General features: G+C 40.2%; 1 protein-coding gene across 1 annotated transcript in view; it reads right to left on the reverse strand.

Moving 5' to 3' along the window:
- Positions 1-22,634, reverse strand: part of astn1 (astrotactin 1) — a 1,971,124-nt gene that overhangs the window by 1,171,826 nt on the left and 776,664 nt on the right. The window contains exon 5 of the mRNA XM_048538653.2: positions 13,450-13,557. Coding sequence (XP_048394610.1) covers positions 13,450-13,557 — 108 coding nt within the window. The remainder of the gene's footprint in view (positions 1-13,449; positions 13,558-22,634) is intronic.

Here is a 22,634-nt window from a genome sequence, read left to right on the forward strand (position 1 = left end):
ATGGCCACGTTTTACATCATGCCAAACATGCTCCAGACCAGGAGGAACGCTGGTGGGCGAGGAAAGGAAGAGAACTTGGACGCACGAAGGGTGGTGACATCGCGGCGGAGAATGGCCGACGTGGAACTCTTGGCGAGGCTTTGGCCTGGCCTGATGGTGGAGCCAGGAATGTGGAGGGCCTGAAGCGGGGTCTCCTGGCATTGGCACGGAGGTGGCTTGAATGGAGCCAAGGACTCCTGGTTGTGACAGACCTGGAGTGGGGGTCTGCTGGTTATTGGCCAGGTGGTGGTGGCAGCGCAGCCAAGCATTGCTGGTTGCAGGGCCACCCATCAGCGAAGAAGAGATGGCGTCTGATGAGTGGCAAAGTTGGTGGGTCCAGTGCAGGCGGTGGATGGGTGGTAACATCAGTATTGTTAGTCAACCAGCTCTGGACTCACGATGGAGGCTGCCAAAGGAAGATGGGCTTTCTTTCAGCATTATACTTTTATTGTTTTTATTCTTAAAATATTCCAGTGGCGCTGGATTGTGGTGACAGTTGAAGCTTTTCACTATATTTTACTCAGTTGTTCATTGTAGAGTGACAGTAAATTATCATCATTGGAATGAACTGGCACAACAGGCCCAGGGTAAGATCTCAACATCAACAGTGACGTTTTGAGGAAGGCAACTGCCAAGATAAAGGAGATGCTCAACATATTCCAGATTCCCTCCTTCAACATATATGGGAGATGGATCAGTTGAATAAACAGAAATGGGTTGGTAGGAGTTTTGTTTTGTCAGCATTCAAGGACAGGTTGAGTCACTTGTGTGTAGAATTAACAAGATTAAAATCTGGTGAAGTGCAGTCATCTGTACTCTGTGGACCGTGTATATCTGTGAAGATCAATTTATTTTTGGCTTGGAGATGATTGAAGTTAAAGAAGTTTCTATGTGGACAGTATCTTACACCAGAGGACTGCTGATCTTTGTTGAAATGAATAGCCATTGCAAGTATGGGAGTCTGTGTGACTACAATCCAGACGTTGAAGTTGTCTGTTTCAGATTTTCCAATCAAGGCAGTTGCATGCATATCACCATGACCTATCATGAGCCAGATTTGTGATGAAGTTCCTTGAACGTAAACATCACTGAAACACAGTCCACAGAACCTCGTGATGTGCCAAGTCAAAAATGTACTCAACAGCAAACAGCAGATGCACAAAGCATGGCTCTTGAAATGTTTGAATACTCATGAATGATCTTAAGAGTGACTGTCTGGACAGAAGAACTGCAATCTTGTCATGTAAGCTATCAAGACTCTAATTTGACCTTCAGAGAAAGTAAGAACTACAGATGCTGGAGAATCTGCGATAACAAGGTGTGGAGCTGGATGAACACAGCAGGCCAGGCAGCATCAGAGGAGCAGAAAAGTTGATGTTTCGGGTCAAGAGCCTTCTTCAGATTTCTGAAAACCCAAAACGTCAACTTTCCTGCTCCTCTGATGCTGCCCAGCCTGCTGTATTCGTCCAGCTCCACACTGTGTTACCTCTAACTTGACCCTCATGCCCTTGGTGTTACCCACCTTTCTGAGGACATGTAGCGGCAGGAACAAGCAGGGGCTACATGCTGTACTGAAAACAAAAGGATGGCAGTCACTCACATGTCCACAGTGTTAGTTGCCCCATCCAGAATAGGAGTTCACATGCACAGTCAGAACATTATATTGTTGTGAACGAAAGACATTGTTTAGTGGTTTGCATCAGTGTTGAATTTTCAAACAACAAATTCAACTCAAATGTAATTCATCACTGTTGCTAATTTTGAAACCAGAAAAAATATCATGATGTATTATTTTACAATTCTTCTGTGATGATATTATAAACATTCACCTCCTTGAACTCACCAACAGACCAAGCATCTTTGTGAGTTATAAAATATTTGAAGCACCATTTATGAACTAAATAAAAGCACTCTGCAATCTAGACAATTTAGGTCCTTTAATGCCACTTTTCAATGCCAAAATTAGCGCCTTCCTACAAAGGTTAAGATAAAATATAGCAAGCATTTTAAATGTCATGTTTTCTGAACTCTAATTACTTTATGAGAGTGACTCATTATGGTGCACAGCCACAAATAACAGCTAAAATGTTGCTGTTATGACTAGATCATCAAACTAATTTTTTTGGCATTTAACAAGTCTAGCGGTGTGCATTCTTTCTCAGATCTCACCACTGACTCTTGTGCCCTCCAGTTAGAAGGCTACAACTTAACAGTGATGCTGTGGAACATTATGAAAAGGAACCTTCCCTTCTCCCCACCATTTCTAGTATCACACTTGCGTCTTCTGTCAGTTTTCATGTTATTCAATTTCTCCACTCCCTTTCTCTGCACTTTAGCCTCCATTACCCTGTCTTCTCTTTAACCAGCCTGTGTTAAATCCAGATTTACCAAACATCACGTAGTTGTCAGATGCACTTTCAATTTGTTAACTTCTTTAAAGTTATCTTTGTAATGACAAAGTGCATAGTTGAAGTTTAGGGGAACAAACAAAGACATTGAGGGCAAAATTTTAACATAATAGTGAGTGCGAGCAGAGAGGAATGGGTATTAAGGTTGGGGGCTGGGGGAAGAATTGTGTTTTGGGATCACAGCAATGGGCTTGAATCTGTCTGCATTAGTTCTCTAACAAAGCCATGGTTTGGTGCTAAACTTGCTGCCTTTGGGCTCCCTTAAAAAATGCAAGCATGAGGGTGCCAAGAACGGAGGAAGGATTTTGAGTTAATGGGGCCGTGACACATAGCAGAGAGATTAAACTTTATACTCCTTTCTGAGGCTTTAGCAGTGCCACAAATGTTTCAGAGAATTGGGAAAGTAGTCCCCTAATTCCTTCTCTTCTTTGGAGATCCTGCGCCTGTGATATCTGAAGATCCGAAGTGAATTGCAACAAGGATGAGAGAATGAAGTTGGCCTCTTAACCCAAAGAGGCTTGAATAGATGTGGCCGAGGATACAAGTAGAACAAGTGTGATCACTTGAACCTGGATAATGCAGTTTTGCTGATCTTGAAAGAGCAGGAAATATGGACAGCATTTCACTGCAGTCCCTAAACTCTTACTTCCTCAATGTCCTCCAATACAGTAGTCCTCAGGTCAACACGTCAGCTTTTATTCCCCTCTATCTCTTCCAATCTGCCCATCTCTCTGCAGATCCCTAGATCTGAATAACTCACATTCACCATCATCTTATTGCTCTCTTGTACCCATGCTTCACAATCAACCTCCATAACTGGCATTGTTTCCAGTCCTCAACACAATCTGTATTTTAAGTTCTGAGCAGAGAACCAAAAGTGACCCTCTAGTGATCGCTACCGAGGCTGACAAACCTGGTCCACAGAGAAGGAGACTGCTGGTGTCAATGCCATCCTCTTATAAAAGCCCAAGGCTCAGGAGGTATTCAGATATTTTGAAAATAATTTTTTTTTTGTGTGTGTGGTAGTAGCACTTGTGTTGGACTTTAACATTTTTCAAGCTGAATTTCTGTGTCCCTCTTCTTTACCCTCCTGTAGTGCGGCAAGTGACAGTGAAGGAGAAGACAGTTAAATCTGCCTTTGATGTTGTTCCCACTTTGTGTGGTGTCATTGATGATACAGCTCCTGTTCCTCTTGTTCCTCATCTCAGGCACTTGGTAGAGCTGTATAACAAGTTCCCATTCCACTGTCAAGGACACTAAGTGATCTGGCTAGATTCTTATGACAATTGATGATAGCTTCATCACTAAGACTAAATCAATTTCACATTTCTTAATTACATTTCGATTCTACAAGTTGCCCTGGTAGGATTTGAGCCCATATTTTGAGGGCGGCGTGGTGGCTCAGGGGGTGGCACTGCCGCCTCACAGCACTAGGCACCTGGGTTCGATCCCACTCTCTGGCAACTGTCTGTGTGTAGTTTGCACATTCTCCCCATGTCTGCATGGGTTTCTTCCAAGTGCTCCGGTTTCCTCCGACAGTGCAAAGATGCTCAGGGTAGGTGAACTGGTCATTTAAATTGCCTGAAGTGTCCAGGAATGTTTGATGGGAAGGGTTGGGGAATTGGTCTGGGTGGGATTCTCTTCAGAGGGGCAGTGAAAACTTGTTGGGCCAAATGGCCTATTTCCCCACTGTAGGGATTCTGAGTATCTCCCGAAACTTCACCTTGGGCTCTGGGTTACTAGTTCAGTTGCATTTCCACTGCATCATCATTTCCCCTGATCAGTCAATCCCTAACATGCTCTTGTCTCATTGACCTAGCTACTTCTGCATGGGCCCATGCACTGACCATTAATGCAGAATTCTAAACTAAACAACTGCTCAAATCCTTATAAGTCTGACCCAAAGGCTCCAATGGCATCTCCCATTTGACTGTCAACATGTACCTCAGTGAAACTTCGAAACTGTGAGGTCAATTCAGGTTTCAGGCTGGCTGCATAATTTTGATTTTAACTATTTGTCAACACTCACATCCATACCATCTTGGATATTGAAATTCTTTGCTATCAATCTGGCACCATTCTTTGTTTCCCTATGTGCTGAGGTCCTGTAGCCTGAGATCCTACTGCTGTCTTTAGTTGTGTTTATTTTATTTCCTTTCACCTTATGCATCACTGTTCTGTCAACCAAACCATTAAATGCATAACCATGTAAGGGACCCAAGAATATCGAAAAAAAGCTTTACAAATTATAATCAAATAGAGTAATCTGGGAGATTTATAAAAAGAGCAATTCATCCTTCTTAATGTGTAACAGACTATAATCCAATTGACAAATAGGTCAGGTTTCCTTTTGAAACAGTTACCAGATGTCACTTCAGATTGTAAGTCAATTGACGGTGGTGTACAGACAATGCATAGGACAGTGAATACATGTAATGAGTTACAGATTGTAACTAATTCATACAATTTAATTTTAGAATAATAGAAGCTAGATTAAATGACCGCAGAAACGGGCAAGTTCAGCCCTATAAGCTGTAATTTAGTCAAATGGTTCAAAAGATCTATTAAGAAATAATAGATACCTTAAAACTATTACAAATCATTAATTTCACATCTAGGGTCAGGTTACTTCATAAATCACAGGTCTAAGAAGAGGCAGGGATCGGCAGATTGCCTAATTTTAGTTGTAGGGTAACGCTTCAGAGCATTTTAAAGGATGCTGTTAATGATCATTTTACAAAGAAGAAAGGCTATTAAAGATGGTTGGTACGGAGACACTGTGTCTCATAAATATACTAGCCATCTTCAGGAGATACATTAATTGGTTAACTTGGGAATTCAGTAGTGATAGATAATTTGGATTTAGTACTCATTTTATAAATTGCATAGAAAATATTTCTTATAATACTGGCAAATCTGCCGATAACAGCAAACTATATGGATTCGTGACAAGCTTGAAGGAGATTGATAACATTCAAAATGGTCTGAGCCAATTAAGTCGATGAATAGGAAAGTAGTTTGTCCGGTATAGCCGTAACTTGACCTCCCAACTCTGATACTCAATGCAGTTACCAAGAAAGGCAGGCATACCAAACAGATTCTTCACTATCTTACCAACCTGTGATTCTCCTTCAGGGAACTATGAACCTGCACTCCACAATCTCTTCATTCAGCAACACTCCCCAGGGTCTTTACCGTTAAGTGCATAAGTCCAGCCCTGATTTACCATTCCAAAATGCAGCACCTAACATTTATCTAAATTAGACTCCATCTGCCACTCCTTAGCCCATTGGCTTGTCTGATCAACATCCCACTGAACTCTGAGGTAACCTTCTTCATTGTCCACACCACCATTTTTAGTGTAATTTGCAGGTTTACTAGCCATACTTTCTATGTATACTCTCCTTATGAACTCCAATCTTTCAGTATCGGTAACATGCTTGTTGATCTTTTCTGCTCCTTCTCAAGTTTAACAACATCCTTCTGATAGAAGGGTGACCAGAATTGTACACAGTTTTCCAAAAGTGGCCTCACGAATGTCCTATACAGCTACAGTATGATGTCCCAACTTCTATATTCAATATTCTGACCAATGAAGGCCAGCATATCAAATACCTTCTTCACCTGTACTTAGTCAATGTTACATTTGATGTATTTGCTATAGTCAGAGACTTAAAATGTGGAGACTTGTTGAATGATCTCTTGCGCTTGGCTGCTGGGAAATTTGAAACTCTTTTTAAAATAATCTGTGTCTATGGGCATTGTACCATCTACTATTGAACAGATAGTAGATCTGAGGATAAGTTAGGGTTAGGATCTGAGGACAAGTTTAACTGTCTCAAACAAAATTTTAATTTGAAGATATTGACCCAAAAGAAATGTTGATGTATGGAACAAACATAGAGGTTATACAGGATAGTCTTAGCTCAAAACAAGCCAAGAAAATGGTAATGTCTTGTTGGTCTAGGGCTATGATTCTCATTTCAGGTGTTGGGCGGCACGATGGCTCAGTTGTTAGCACTGCGGCCTCACAGAGCTAAGAACCCAGGTTTGATTCCACCCTTGGGTGACTGTCTGTGTGGGGTTTGCACATTCTCCCTGTGTCTGTGTGAGTTTCCTCTGGGTGCTTTGGCTTCCCCCCACAGTCCAAAGATCTGCAGGAGAGGTGGACTGGCCATGCTAACTTGCCTATAGTGTTCAGGGAAGTGTAGATTAGGTGGGGTATAGGGGGATGGGTCTGAGTGGGATGTTGCATGTCAGTGTGAACTTGTTGGGCCAAAGAGCCTGTTCCCACACTGTAGGGATTCTATGAAAATACATGTAGTTTACCTACATCGTTCATTTAAGAAAATGGTGGAGGTGATGGCCTAGTGGCACTATTGCTGGACTATTAATCCAGAGGTTCAGATAATGTCCCAGGGACCCGGGTTCAAATTCCGCCATGGCAGATGGTGAAATTTGAATTCAATAAATAGCTGGAATCAAGAATCTCATGATGACTGTGAATCCATTGTTGTTTGTTAGGGAAAAACCCATCTGGTTCACTAGTATCCTTTAGGGAAGGGAACTGCCATCCTTCCCTTGTCTGACCTACATGTGACGCCAGACTCACAGCAATTGCGATTGACTCTCAACAGCGCTCTGGGGAATTAGGGATGGGTAATAAATGCTGCCTGGCCAGTGATGCCCTCATCCCATGAATGAATAAAGGAAAAAGATACTCAAAAACAATGAAGATGAGTTCTCAAAGCTGAAACTTATGTTCATAGAACATAGAACATAGAACATTACAGCAAAGTACAGGCCCTTCGGCCCTCGATGTTGTGCCGACCTGTCATACCGATCTCAAGCCCATCTAACCTACACTATTCTATGTACGTCCATATGCTTATCCAATGACGACTTAAATGTACCTAAAGTTGGTGAATCTACTACCGTTGCAGGCAAAGCGTTCCATTCCCTTACTACTCTCTGAGTAAAGAAACTACCTCTGATATCTGTCCGATATCTTTCACCCCTCAATTTAAAGCTATGCCCCCTCGTGCTCGCCATCACCATCCTAGGAAAAAGGCTCTCCCTATCCACCCTATCTAACCCTCTGATTATTTTATATGTTTCAATTAAGTCACCTCTCAACCTTCTTCTCTCTAATGAAAACAGCCTCAAGTCCCTCAGCATTTCCTCATAAGACCTTCCCTCCATACCAGGCAACATCCTAGTTAATCTCCTCTGCACCCTTTCCAAAGCTTCCACATCCTTCTTATAATGTGGTGACCAGAACTGTACACAATACTCCAAGTGCGGCCGCACCAGAGTTTTGTACAGCTGCAGCATAACCTCTTGGTTCCGGAACTCGATCCCTCTATTAATAAGAGCTAAAACACTGTATGCCTTCTTAACAGCCCTGTCAACCTGGGTGGCAACTTTCAAGGATCTGTGTACATAGACACCGAGATCTCTCTGCTCATCTACACTATTAAGAATCTTACCATTATCCCTGTACTTTGCCTTCTGGTTACTCCTACCAAAGTGCATCACCTCACACTTGTCTGCATTAAACTCCATTTGCCACCTTTCAGCCCAGCTCTGCAGCTTATCTATGTCTCTCTGCAACCTACAGCATCCTTCATCACTATCCACAACTCCACCGACCTTAGTGTTGTCTGCAAATTTACTAACCCATCCTTCTATGCTCTCATCCAGGTCATTTATAAAAATGACACACAGCAGTGGACCCAACACCGATCCTTGCGGTACACCACTAGTAAGTGGTCTCCAGGATGAACATTTCCCATCAACTACCACCCTCTGTCTTCTTCCAGCAAGCCAATTTCTGATCCAAACTGCTATATCTCCCACAATTCCATTCCTCCGCATTTTGTACAATAGCCTACTGTGGGGAACCTTATTGAACGCCTTGCTGAAATCCATATACACCACATCAACCAGTTTATTCTCATCTACCTGTTTGGTCACTTTCTCAAAGAACTCAATAAGGTTTGTGAGGCACAACCTTCCCTTCACAAATTCCCTTCACTACACAAAACAATTTGCTTCATGTATTTTCATTCTAATTTACAGTTCTTGATTTGACAACTGTTGACATTCATTGTCAGAATCAGATTGAGCAATTATAAGCAGAAGCTCAAATAATTAAATGCCGTGTGTAGAACTTGATATTTTAAATGGCATGGCTGTGAAATGTTATGTACAAAGGTAAATGGGTCAGGAAGAATGATGTACAGAGATAATGTGCAATAGACATGACTGCAGTCTATCTGATTAGACTTTCAGAATTTGAAAGAAAATCTTTACAGAAATTAAATGGATTGGGTAATGTCCACAATACAACAGATTGCTCATTGACTATAGAAAGGAGATTCCATGCTTCCTGCTTCTGCATGAGCCTAATTCTATGATTTAACTTTGTTTGAAGATGCACTCTATGAAGCAACTAGTGTGACAAATGTTAAGCGTGTTTTCAGAATCTGCATTACAACATTCATCAAGACATCCTTAAAATGGACTAAAGAGATCTTTCTAAAAATGTCTTCAGGGAAGTCTGACAATTTTGTCCTTCCTGTGCTTAATTAACTTTATGGTGGATATTAGTTATATCCCACATCAAGACTCATTTGTAACGAATGCACTACCAATGCTGGGCTAAACGCTCAGCCTTTCTTTTTTATAAGATGTGTGTTACATTGGCAACAATCCAATATTCTTGCATGAATCTGCTATATATGATGAGTATTTGAAAATTTGTGAATCTTAACCTGAATTTTTTTATTGACAAAGGAAGTCTCAAGTTGAGGCAAAATGCACAAAGGTCCTGCTCTCAAAAGCACAACCCGAGGTGCATTCAAGTTAGTGGAATGTCCAAAAATGACTTTTGGGCCTTACACTTTACAGGAGAATGCCTCAACTTGCTGGAGTTCTTTGCAAGGGTAGGAAACATTTTGGATACTGAGATGGGAAAGCATCACTTGGGAGAGGTGTAGTGCTCTGTGGAATTGGAAAAAATGTAAGAAATGTAAATGAGTTGGAACTGTCAACCTTATTGAAACAGTTGTGTCATCAAGGCATTTCGACTCTAATCGGAATTATCACTCTTACAAGGTGCTGAAAACTTGTCCCTTTTAAACTGAAAAAGTCAACAACTGGAAAGAAATCAGGGCCTGCTAACTGATTCTGAATGTTAACATAAGCTTGAGAGCTATCAGCACAGAATATGTGCTGCATGATTGATTTTACATCTTATCACAAAAGGGGGTTTTGTCACTGCACTTATTTATGGGCCCAAGTCTTTGAAGTGGGGGCACAGTCAATGACTTGTTTATTGTAAGGGATTAAGTTTTGAATGCATGTTTACTTTTGGAACGGCTGAGTAATTGAATGAAGTTAAATGCTTTTGATAATGGATTAGAGTGTTTTCTTTTTAAAAGAGTGAGGTCTACTACAGATGATTTGGTGATGAAGACAGAAAGAAACAAACTTTCAGTTGTGTGTAAGAGGACCTCTAGATGAAAAAATAGTGGTCATCAATACTTAGAATTTTGCTTCATCTCTGTGTGTCTGGAGCAGGTATGGTAAATGCAGATTAAATTGACGTGGAGGATTTAAGAGCAAAGTGAAATGGAAAGCAAACAAGGCTACCTCAGGGTACAACAGGATCTTGATCAGATAGGCCAATGGACCGAGGAGTGGCAGATGGAGTTTAAGGTTGTAGACTGGCTCACCGAGCCTGTGTGTTTGACTGAACATGTTCCATCAACCCGCTAGGTAACATCATCAGCAATACCTAGCTGGCTGATGAAATGTCTGCGATCAGATACACCAGCTCAGCGATCAAGTCTACAACGTTATCCACAAGCCCAGCAACAAATTTTCTCAAAAAATTTGAGATGGAGTTTAGTTTAGGTAAACGTGAGGTGTTGCATTTTGGAAAGGCAATTCAGAGCAGGACTTATACACTCAATGGTAAGGCCATGGAGAGTGCTGCTGATCAAAGAGACTTTGGGGTGCACCTTCATAGTTTCTTGAAAGTGATGTTACAGGTATATAGGATAGTGAAGAAGGTGTTTTGTATGCTTGCCTTTATTGCCCAGTGCATTGAGTATAGGAGTTGGAAGGTCATGTTGCGGCTGTACAGGACATTGCTTAGGCCACTTTTGTAATATTGCATGCAGTTCTGGTCTCCCTGCTATGAGGAGGATGTTGTGAATCTTGAAAGGGTTCAGAAAAAAATCACAAGGATGTTTCCAGGGTTTGAGCTACAGGGAGCAGCTGAATAGGCTGGGATATTTTCCCTGGAGTATTGGAGGCTGAGTGTGATCTTACAGAGGTTTTGAAATCATGAGGGGCATGGATAAGGTTAGTGGGTGGGAGAGGCCAAAACTAGAAGCCAGTGAGAAGGGAAAGATTTAAAAGCGACCTAAGGAGCAACTTTTTCATGGCGAGAGTAGTGCGTGTATAGAATAGCACAATTACAACATTTAAAAGGCACCTGGATGGGTATATGAATAGGAAGGGCCAAATGCTGGTAAATGGGATGAGATTTATTTGGGACATCAATTCAACATGGATGAGTTTGACCAAAGAGTCTGTTTCCATGCTGTACATCTTCATGACTCTGTGCAGTTGGTGTGGTGCGTGAGGTAGGAAACAGGGTTAGATGTGGCTTTGGGGATGGGAAGGGGTGTCATGTGGTGGCATAAGGCGGCACTAAATTTGCAATAGGCGTTAAGTGACTGTGCTGATGGGTGGTGTGCTCATACATTGACACTAAGCTAATGTTACCCACTAAAGGTGTCGAAAGTTAGACACTAAAGGGCCATGGGGGGTGGGATTTGTAGATTTTCAGAGGGTTTTGGGAATTAGATTGGGTCGATATGAAGTGTTCTGCATTGGTAAAGATGGGGCATGCACAATGTGTAGGGGCAGTAAGGTGGTTTAAAGGATGAGGGCTGTTTTTTAGTTTTTGTTTCCTTACACTTTTAAAAGTGCCAGATCACCGAGGTTAGCCTTTTGCATAGCTTGCCTCTGCTCCCAACGGCCTTCGTCATGGCCAGAAAGCCAATAACACCTTCAGTCATCTCAGTTCCCGGGCACTGTATCCCAAGCCGAGTTTGTGGAATCAGTTTTTTTAATGACTCCACTCTCCTGACTCAAGGGTGAAGACTCTGAACACAGTCCCTGCTATTTCGCTTCTGATTTTCCTGAGTGATTTAAGACACTTTGTGCTTTTTACACATGGAGTTCCACCAGGTTTTCAATGCCAGTTCTTTAATTATAATAATCTAACTACATTGCTGCACTTCTTTCACTTCTACACTTGCGTTGCCTCGACAATACTCCGATGTGAATGCTGACGCACAACAATAATTTAATTCCACGATGACTCTTTCATCGTCCGTAAATATCATTTTGTGTCTCTAATCAGCCATGTACTTTTAATTATTCTTTGACATCTTGTGTGTTCGTAAAATAATTTTCATTACCACAAAGATGTTATTAACCCTCAGTTAGATCAGTTGACAGGACATCAATAGCGCAAGTTCAACTCCAGTTGCTGTTGAGGTCAGGATGAAAGACCTGCCTCTAATTGTCATGTGAGGTGTAGTGACCCTCAGGTTAAACTCAGTACCTGTCATCTGTCTGAAGACAGAGCAACCTTTGGTTCTCTAAAGTCTATGACCACTTTCCCACCTAATATATCTATTCTAATTTTTGCTTTCCTTTATTCATTTTTTATCATGTTCAGTTTTTAAATTCTTGGATTTGCACATTTTTTAAATGTCTGCTATAAATATTTGTTTTTCTTCATTGTGAAGGAACTGCAGTTTTTGCTGCACGATCATTACATCATGTGTGAATATATCTTGCCAATATGATGTAGAATGTGTAGATAGATGTTTCCTGTGTTTGCGTAGTGCTTTATTCGCTAGCTCTATCTGGGCTCATTCCAATTTTTTCCAACTGAAGTTAGCCCTTTCAGCTAATTATCTTTACCTACTTCTGCTTTGTTGCTTTAAGTTATTTTTGATATAAGATTATTAATTGCATGTCAATTGACAGTTTCATTGCACCCATATGAAAGACATCCGTTGGAGATACACTTTCGCTCAGATATTTGGTTACTGGAGCAGGATTAAAGCAATATTGTTGGATGGGGCTTGCAACGCATGTTTCTGCAATTAAAAGCACATACATATCTAAAGATTAGGCTCCAGTGTCCTATCCTCCACTGTTGAATATCTGAATTAAAAGATAGAACGTACAACGACTCTGATATCATCAAAAAAAGAAACCCCCATTATGTACTCTCAGTATCATTGAGGCTTGACTATGAAAGTCATGGCCCTGAAATTAAAATAAAAACATCATGTGCAATAGGTATGTAAAGTATTTATGATAATTCAGATTCTGCTGTTCAATGTTCCCCCTTCATAGAAACTTTGAGAGGCTGCTCCATGTCTAGTTATAATCCTGCTGGCATTTAATATTTGTACCAAATCTGATTAGTATGCAGTAGTTTCCTATGTCTGTCAGTGGTTCCAGAAGCAATTAATATTTTCCCCGTTTGTCATGGCTTTTCTGATATTTGATATTTACCAAGTGCTGAGAGTAACCTTGAACCATCTGCAGTTTGATATTTTTCGAAGTGTCTTTAGGCTCTAGCTCCACAATACCCCTTACAATGGCTGTGGTTAATTTTTGTTGTAATGACTTTGCTCTAACTGGCCCTGGCTTGATGGCATCTCCTGTTTTATCTGTGTTATCAGCTTCTATTTGATATCAAATCAAAGCTGCTCCTTAACATTTATTATTTTCCTTATGCCCTCAAATTAAAGTGATTCTCTGTAAATATGATGTCTGTGCTTACTGCATGTGAATAGAAACGTGGTCAATTCATAATACGATCTGTCTTCCAGTAAAGGTTCACGTCCCTTTACATTCAGCTCAGTTAGTTTTCGTATCAAAACTTGGTTTTCTCTCTTACCTCTGCTCCGGCGCCTGCTACGGGAGGGGTCAGTGTAAAATGTTAGCTGAGGTTCGTTATCGGCTTCAGTCCCAGAATCGCCTTCAGGATTCAAAAAGGCAGATCCAGCTGCAAAGAAGGAAATTAAATTCAAAAACCCATTAGCATGTTAGTAAGTTTACTGCAGCAGGTTTTCACTGAAACTGACTAAAACATCACCACATTTGGTGGTCCAGAAATATTTAATGCACAGTTTTCTTGAACAACGTTAGGCGCAAGGTGGGGAATGGGGGCAGTCTGAGTGGAAACGTAAAGAAAGAGAGAAAGGAAGGAGCAACAAAGACAAACGAAAGCTTGACCAGCCAATGCATCATTCTCATTCCACGCTTTTGGATTTGGCATCGGTGTCCTCAAACACAAGCTTTGCCACTGGTGCAAAATAAATTAAAGCTTCAAAAGTTACTCATGTAGTGTGTAGTTGAAAAGTACAGACCGGCAAAATTTCACATGGAGCACCAATAATGGAACAAATATGGTTGTGCATCTTTCGTCATTGACAGTGGAAAACAATCTCAACTTACTCTGGCTCCCAAGCAAGTGACACCCCCATCTCAAAATTCCCCACGTTTTAAAATTCCTGCATGCCTTACCTTACACCATCTTTGAAAACTCCCCTAGCTCCACGGTGCTATCAGGTGTTTGCAGAATTTTAATTCCAGCTTGCACACCATCTGAGATTTTAGTGGCGCACCATTGGTGCCCGTGCCCCAAACTCTGGAATTCCTTTGTTAAAAACCTTTTGACCATTAAGTTGCTGTTTTGACATAAAACCACCTCTCTGGCCAAACTTTTCACCATTTTAATCTTAAATTATGAAGCGTGGTGGCACATTTGATAAGCACAGTTGTACGTAAGTGGCCAATACTCATATGCCCATTGCAAACGATTGTTGACAATATGCTAAACCATACTAGTCATCACATCATTTTTAGTCCTGCCAATATCTGTGTTCAGGTATGTATATTGCAGTAAGAAACCACTGATAGCGATTGAAAAACAACTTTTATATATGTTAATCCTCTCATGTAATTAAATTTCATGATGTGCTTATCAAATGTGCCACCCCACTTCATAATTTAACATTAAAATGGTGAATAGTTTGGCCAGGGAGGTGGTTTTATGTCAAAACAGCAACTTAATGATCAAAAAGTTTTTAACAAAGGAATTCCAGAGTTTGGGGCACGGGCACCAATGGTGCGCCACTAAAATCTCAGATGGTGTGCAAGCTGGAATTAAAATTCTGCAAACACCTGATAGCACTGTGGAGCTAGGGGAGTTTTCAAAGATGGTGTAAGGTAAGGCATGCAGGAATTTAAAAACATGGGGAATTTTGAGATGGTGGTGTCACTTGCTTGGGAGCCAGAGTAAGTTGAGACTGTTTTGCACTGTCAACCACGAAAGATGCACAACCATCTTTGTACCACTTAGAATGTACCAGGCTGACCACTGGTCTGTATGTTATCACATTCAGCAGTGACTACAATGAAGAAATAATTGTAGAAAGAGGGAAAACAAAGCCCTGAAACTGAGGCTAATAAAATGTGAGGCTGGATGAACACAGCAGGCCAAGCAGCGTCTCAGGGATGCTGCTTGGCCTGCTGTGTTCATCCAGCCTCACATTTTATTATCTTGGAATTCTCCAGCATCTGCAGTTCCCATTATCCCTGAAACTGAGGCTTCTGGCTTTCAAAAAAAAACATTTTGAAAGAAAGTGACATTAAATTTGCACAGTGGTACATTCATTTAACCAAATGCAAATAAATCCAAACAGAATCTTTAGCACACTTCAACAAACTTGAATACTCCAGTAAAGATGTTTGACAAAGAAGAAAAATAAATGATGACCATATCCCAATGTAATTATCAAAATAATATTGATAAAATTGGCACAGTCATTATTTCTGGCAGTCAACGCCTTCACTGACTGGTTGAACATGTTCAGTATCACCAAGTATCTGAATTTGAGCAGTATGTGTGAACCAAGGTGACAACAAATATTTAGGGCTAATAATTGCTATGGTGAGTATCTTTTTTCGAAACTATTAATGGTGGATCTCCAATTGTTCTGCTATTTGAAAATAAATGAAACAAGTGTGAAGTTTCATTCATGTACAGACACAATGGGCTAAATGGCATCCTTTTACATCACAACAACTCTATGATTCTGTTATTCTAAAACAGATCGAGTGAAAACAGCCAAACAGCTGGTGTGCAAATTATTGGAAAGTGTTCTGTGGGACAGTATAAATTAGCATTTTGACAGGCATAGATTAATCAAAGGCCGTTGGCGTGGATTTGTTGAAGGAACTTGTGACTATCTAACTTGAATGAACATTTTGAGAAGATAATAAGGAGAGTCATTGAAAGTAGTCCATTTAGCGAGGCTTTTGATAAAATCCCAGATGGCAGGCTGATCAGAAAAATATAAGCCTGTGGGAATCAAGGGAAAGTGATAAATTGGATCCAATATTAGCTCAGATTTTTTGCATTGAGGCTTTGCAGGACTCAATGCTGTGTCTGTCCTTTATATTATGGAACATACCAGCAATTTAGATTTAAATGTCAGAGAGTGTGATTTGAGTGTGACTGGCTGTGTGATTGATAATGACACACTATCTGGGCTAGCTGAGTGGACAGAAAATTGACATGGAATTCAGTTTGAAGAAGTGTGAGGTGATGCATTTGAGGAGGAGAAAAAACATGAGAAGTGGAAGTGCAAGGTCAGATATGGAGTAGTGTAGAAGAACAGAGAGAGCTTCAAGAACCAGTCCACAGCCTGAAGGTACATTAGCTGTGTAAGAAGGAATGCAAAAAGCTTTTCTTATTAGCTGAGCTGCGGAATTAAAGGTTCTGCTAGAAATGTATCAAACACAAGTGAGGCCACAACTGAAGCACAACATACAGTTCATGCCACCAACATTGTTGGGAGGATGAGACCACACACAAGGCAGTACAGAGGGGATTTATGAGGATAGTTCCTGGAAAAAACATTAGCTATGAGGAAATGTTGGATAGGTTGGGGTTTTCTATTTTAGGAATGGAGTAGACTGAAAATATGTTTAATTTGAGTGTATACATTTATAAGGGGTCTAGATAAAGTGGATGGGGAGGATCCATTTCCTAAGCAGAGAGGCCAATAGCCAGGCAACACAAATTGAAAGTGGGAACATTCAGTGGACTTGATAAGCAATGTTTTTCATCCAGAAGGTTGCGAGAATCCAGAACTAGCTGACTGAAAGGTTGGTCGAGGTAGAAACACTCACAGTTAAAAGAAAACACTTGTTCATGCACTTGATATGTTGTAATATACGGGGCTTGGATCAAGTGTTGTAAAGTAGGGTTAAGCATGTTCCTTCTTTCATGGTTATGACAGGCATGATGGGCCAATCGTCCTCCACGCTACCACAGTTTTTATCCCCAAGTTTCTATCTGAAATAGGTGCGGCATTTGTTTAGCTGCCATGAGACAATAAGATCCATTTTTAAAATTATGCTGTTTCCAAAACTGATAATGTTGGTTGATCCATTTCATTTGTCTCTCCTAATTTCCACATTTAATGCCAGGAGACACTGAGCTTATAAATGAATCAACATATCCATCTTTGCATTAGTTTGCATAACCCCTTAATTTTTCCTTGTCAATCTTGTGGGGTGAAATTCCAACCTATAATCATTGCTCTTGTATCAGGAGTCATTTATTCTCTTGAGGGGAGAAAAATTATCAAAAGTCATAGAGAAACAGACCCTTCAGCCCATGCTGACCATAACCCCAAACTAAACAAGTCCCACCTGCTTGCGCTTGGCCTATATTCCTCCAAATATTTCTTATTCATGTACTTATTTAAATGAATTTTCAATGGATGTAACTGTACCCACATCACCACTGCCTCAGGCAGTTCATTCCACACACAAACCACTCTCAATGCAAAAAAGTGCAGTCATGCACCATACAAACAAGCCCTTTGGTCCACCGTGTCCATGCCAACCAAGAAACGCCAAACTGTACTGATCAAGTTTAGAATCATATGGTCACAGAAGAACTGCACTCTGATAAACCAAGAAAATATTCAGTCAGCTTGGTTACGGAAACTGGCATGAGTCTATCAAAGTGTCCTGAAATCAAACAATGAGATCCAGAGCACAAGCTTCTTTGAATTGTTTATAACGCCATTTGGTGGAAAAGAAGTGATTGGGAAAGAGATAGGAGTATTTTTCACATAGGCAATTACTTGCGTTCCATGACCTGTGTTCTGATTGTATGCTCAACACACTATTCAAATGTGCTTCCATATCTTCACTGTCTGGTAATAGAGATGTGACTGTTGGTGGAGATGAAGATAGCATTGATTGCATGATAGCATCCAGAGACCGTGAAGTGAGCAATCTTGTCTACTGCAGAATAAATTCTGCTCATCACCGCTCCGACAATAGATCCCTGTCAATGCACAAAGGTGTGAGGTCACTCTTCTTTTTCGTTTTGTTTGCAGGTCTAATGTCAATCAATCTGTTTGTGTGAAATCTTCTTCCATGACAGGTGTGTAGGAAGTTAAAGAGCAAGCACAACTCAATAGTGCAGTGTAGTGATAGGGTTTGTAGCATAAAAGTGAAACAGGAAGGGAGAGAGTTTACAATAAATGACTAACCCAGCAAGTATCGTCAGAGTAGGGGAGAGTGGCTTTAAGTGAATTATGTGGCTTAAGGTTCAGGTGAAGTAAGGTTTGGATATCATAGATAAATTTGAGTATGTGTGGGGGGAAAAAAATCAATGTGGGTAAAGATTATAAATGAGACAAGGGCAGAATGTTTAATGGCAAGGATGCAGGGAGCAAAGTCCATGAAAATGTATCAGAAAAGAAGATGGAGTTACTTTATCTGAATACATGAAGTATCTGCAGTGAAGTGGATAAATAAATGCTGCAAAAGTATTAGGAGTGGTTGGCTCACCTCCAAGACTGACCAATGGATAATATTACTTCGTAGGGATAGCAAGCCAAGCCAAACTAACCTCACGATCTCTGGATTCACAACATAGTGAAGTTAAAATATTCAGTGACCATCAAATTTGCTCAATTGTTCATCACCAGACGTTATAAATAATGATCTTGGGCATCAAAACAAAACTTAACAATTACTAATAATCTAATTTTAACAGAACACAGATAAATTACAAAACATCCTAATTAATATCTTTGCTCTAAGTCTAATTTCTATTGATTGTAAATCCCCATTGCCACTCTGACAGATAGGTACAGTTAAGGGATAAATTAAGAAAGAATATTAAAGATTCACAAGTTGCCTTATCAATAATCATTTGAATTATGAAACCTAGGTCTTCATAAGAACCTTGAATGATGGGTGGTATTAAAGGTAATGACTAACATACATTGTGCTTGAATTCCAAAGTCACCAGTTAATGCAAACAACTTCTGCAGACCTCTGGAAACTTTAACATATTTATTTCAGATTAAGATTCTTTTACTGGAATTTTCAAAAAATTGCGAACTGCAGAGAAATTGTAGAGAGCATTACCAAAAAAAAATCCAGAAATTTCCAAAACAAAACAGAAAACTACCTCTTGCCCCAGACCCAGAACTAGTTCATTCCTTTTCTTCAGTATTCTCTGTGGTTGACTGGCCAGCACAGGTCCTCTCTTGTTTGGCCAATTCACTAGCTGACCAGCTGCCTATCCTGCAACACAGCACTATCTTGGTGCTAAGTCATCTACAATGACCTTAGAGCATGAAGCAAACTGCTCTATCTTTCCAGTACAGTTCCCAACAGTGAAGATGTAACTAATTGGGTGCTAAAGGGCCCAGTCGGCAGGCCCCAACTATCTACAATATATATTAATGATTTGAATGTGGGATAGGCTGTACTATAGATACAAAGTGTGGGGCTGGATGAACACAGCAGGCCAAGCAGCATCTTAGGAGCACAAAAGCTGACGTTTCGGGCCTAAACCCTTCATCAGAAAACCTTCAGAAAACCAGAGGCCTGAAACGTCAGCTTTTGTGCTCCTAAGATGCTGTTTGGCCTGCTGTGTCCATCCAGCCCCATACTTTGTTATCTTGTATTCTCCAGGATCTGCAGTTCACATTTCCTCTAGGCTGTACTATAGCCAAGTTTGCAGATGACAATAAAATAGGTTCAAAAGTAAGTTGCAATGAAGAAATTAAAATAAGTTACAAATGTATATGGATAGTTTAGATGAATAGACCCACTTTGATGGATGGAGTTTAACATGGATAAATGTGAAGTTGTCCATTTTGGTCAGAAGAATAGAAAGGCAACCTAGAGACAGACAAAGGGAATTTATTTTCCAAATGGAATGGAGCTTCAGGCTGCTTCAGTGCAGAGGATTCAGGACATTCTCATGCATGAATCGCCAAAAACATGTATGCAGTTAATAAGGAAGGGAAATGAAGTTCGAGCATTTTTTCTGGCATAAGTCGTACAAGACATGAGTGAGATGGTCCTGGAGAATTGCATACAATTTTGGCCTCCTTTCTTGAGGAGAGATATAGCTCTATCGAAGGAACTTAGAGGAGGTTCACTACATTGATGGCAGAGATGAGGGGTTTGATGAAAAGAGATTAAAAAGTTTAGGTCTGTACCCTTTGGAGTTTAGAAGAGTGAGAGGAGATCTAATTTAGGTATAAAAGATGCTAAAGGGGATTGACAAAGTTGACGGAGAAAGGGTGTTTTCTCGTATGGGGCAATTTACAATGAGACATCACAGATTTAGGATGAGGGGAAGCAGATTTAAAACAGAGATGAGGAGAAATTACTTCTCTCAAAATCTACGAAATTCACTGTCCCAGAATATGGAGGATGCTGGGACATTGAGTACATGTAAGAAGGTGATAGACAGACTTTAATTAGTAATAAGCTAAATTGTTATGTAGAGCAGGCAGGAAAGTGGAGTTGAGGCTGAGGCTGGATTAGCCATGATAATATCAAATAGCAGAGCAGACTCGTGAGGCTGAATTACTTGCTTCTGCCCTGGTTGTTATGTCCTTATGTAATATAGATCAACTGAAAATGACTGTTTTTATTACCATTCATTTAATTTTGTTAAAATATATTTGTCTTTGGAATGGACCTTGTACCTAATCAGGATAAATAAACACTCAGATTATCTCCTTTTCTGATTCAGTCTCTATGAATAATTGACATAGGTCTGAGAATTAAAGTTAAAGTGATCCCAAAATCCAATACACCCACCACAAATTGCTGTGTATGTAGAATAGTGGTTTTTAGGTTGTTAACAAGTTTAATGTCCTTTCTTAAAGACATTAATTAGTTGCATCAAGTGATAGGCAGGCTGCCTAATCTGCTATCCATCTGATTTTCACAGCGTCAGAAACTGTTGTGATAAATTGTGTTGCTAACCCTAAGTATCATATGGAATTTACTTAAGACATGGTGGGAGCAGCAGTACACCCAGGGTTTGAATGGAAAATTCATCCCATTGTGTTGTATTGCATCTAACATTGAATTTTAAAAGAAAGGAATTTAATTGCCAAAGGCACATTACTAGTTAATTGTAAATGGAGTCTGAATTAAACTGCCATAAATTATTTTAAAGTACACATAAAACTAGCTGAGTTAGTCCTGTACCACTGTTAAATAACCTTTAGTTCTGAAAGATCCAAGCGTACCCACTTCTGAGTGAAACTATTTATGGCCGCAATCATCCTCACAGCAGCACAAAAAGACAAGCTGCAGCAATTTTTCAATTTTATTAGTAAGGTATAGAAAATCTCAAGGACATCAATTCTTCGGTACAAAAGAGATTTTATCAGACACTTTAAAACATCTCAACAGCGAGGTCTTTGGGTCAGAAACTGTTCTTTCAAGTGGATTCTATAACAAGTGGGTGGGTAATTCATTCCACAGACTATCCGTCCAAGTGGCAAAAGTGAAAATTACTCCCATGATCTTTGAAAAATGTCTTTCTCCTGAGGAAAACTATTAAGAATAGTTCGAATAGAGCTTACCAAAAGAATAGACCTGAACTATAGAAATGTCTTTTCTTAACAAAGAAAGTCTATGCATTTTTCAAGTTATTATATTCAAACCTCTTACACCAAGCCATTTAGCAAGTGTAATGAGTAGTGCAAAAGCAAATTTCTTACCATTGCTATTTGGTCTTTTCGCCCATTGTGCGTGTGCCTGTTCTTTAAAGAGATATCTAACATACCCTTATTTCCTGATTGTCCAAATTGTCCTATATTATTAACATATATATTCCTTTCCTTTGAAATAGCACACTATTGTATCTGGCTTCCTTACAAAGATACAACAAAATATTGATGATTCAATTCATACATTCTTTTCCATGACTCCCTCCAATGAAATTCCAGGGATGATACCATACTCTCTGAAGTTTCTTTATTTTAATTCACGCCAGCATGTATTGCCCAACCTTATTTACCTTTGAGGTGGTCATTGACTGCCTTCTTGAACTGCTGCAGCAGTTGCATAACAGGTCGAAACACAATACAATTATGGAGCAAGTTACAAGGATTTGACCCAGCGACACTGAAGGGACAGTGATATATTTCCAAGTCAGAATGGTGAGTGGCTTGGAATAGAAGATAGTCTTCTCATACAACAACTCCTTTCTCCTTTTAGATGGAAGTGTTTGTGGCTTTTGAAGGTGCTGCCCAAGGAGCCTTGGTGACTTTCGTTAGTGCTTGTTGTAGATAGTACACACAACTGCCATTGAACGTTAGTGGTGCAGGAAATAATGTTTGTGGTGCCAATCAAGAGGGCTGCTTTTCCCGAGTGCCATCCAGTTAGAGTTGTTGGAGCTGCACCCATCCAGGTAAATGAGCCTTTACTCTGTCACACTCCTTGCTTGTCCTCATGGATGTTGGATTGGTGTCAGGGAGTCAGGAGGTGAATTACACACTGCAAAATTCCTAGATTCTGACCTGCTCTTGTAACTATATGGCGAGTCCGGTTCAATTTCTAGTCAATGGTAACCTCAAAACGTTGATGATGGAGGATTATGCATGGAACGTTGGTGGCTGTTCGGGAGAAAGGTTAGATTTTCTCTTATTGTAAATATTCATTCACTAGCACTTGCATAATGTAAATACTACACGTCACCTGTCAAACAGCCCAAGCGTATATATTGTC

The sequence above is a fragment of the Stegostoma tigrinum genome, chromosome 8, assembly GCF_030684315.1.
Source record: "Stegostoma tigrinum isolate sSteTig4 chromosome 8, sSteTig4.hap1, whole genome shotgun sequence".
In the NCBI taxonomy this organism is placed as follows: Eukaryota; Metazoa; Chordata; class Chondrichthyes; order Orectolobiformes; family Stegostomatidae; genus Stegostoma; species Stegostoma tigrinum.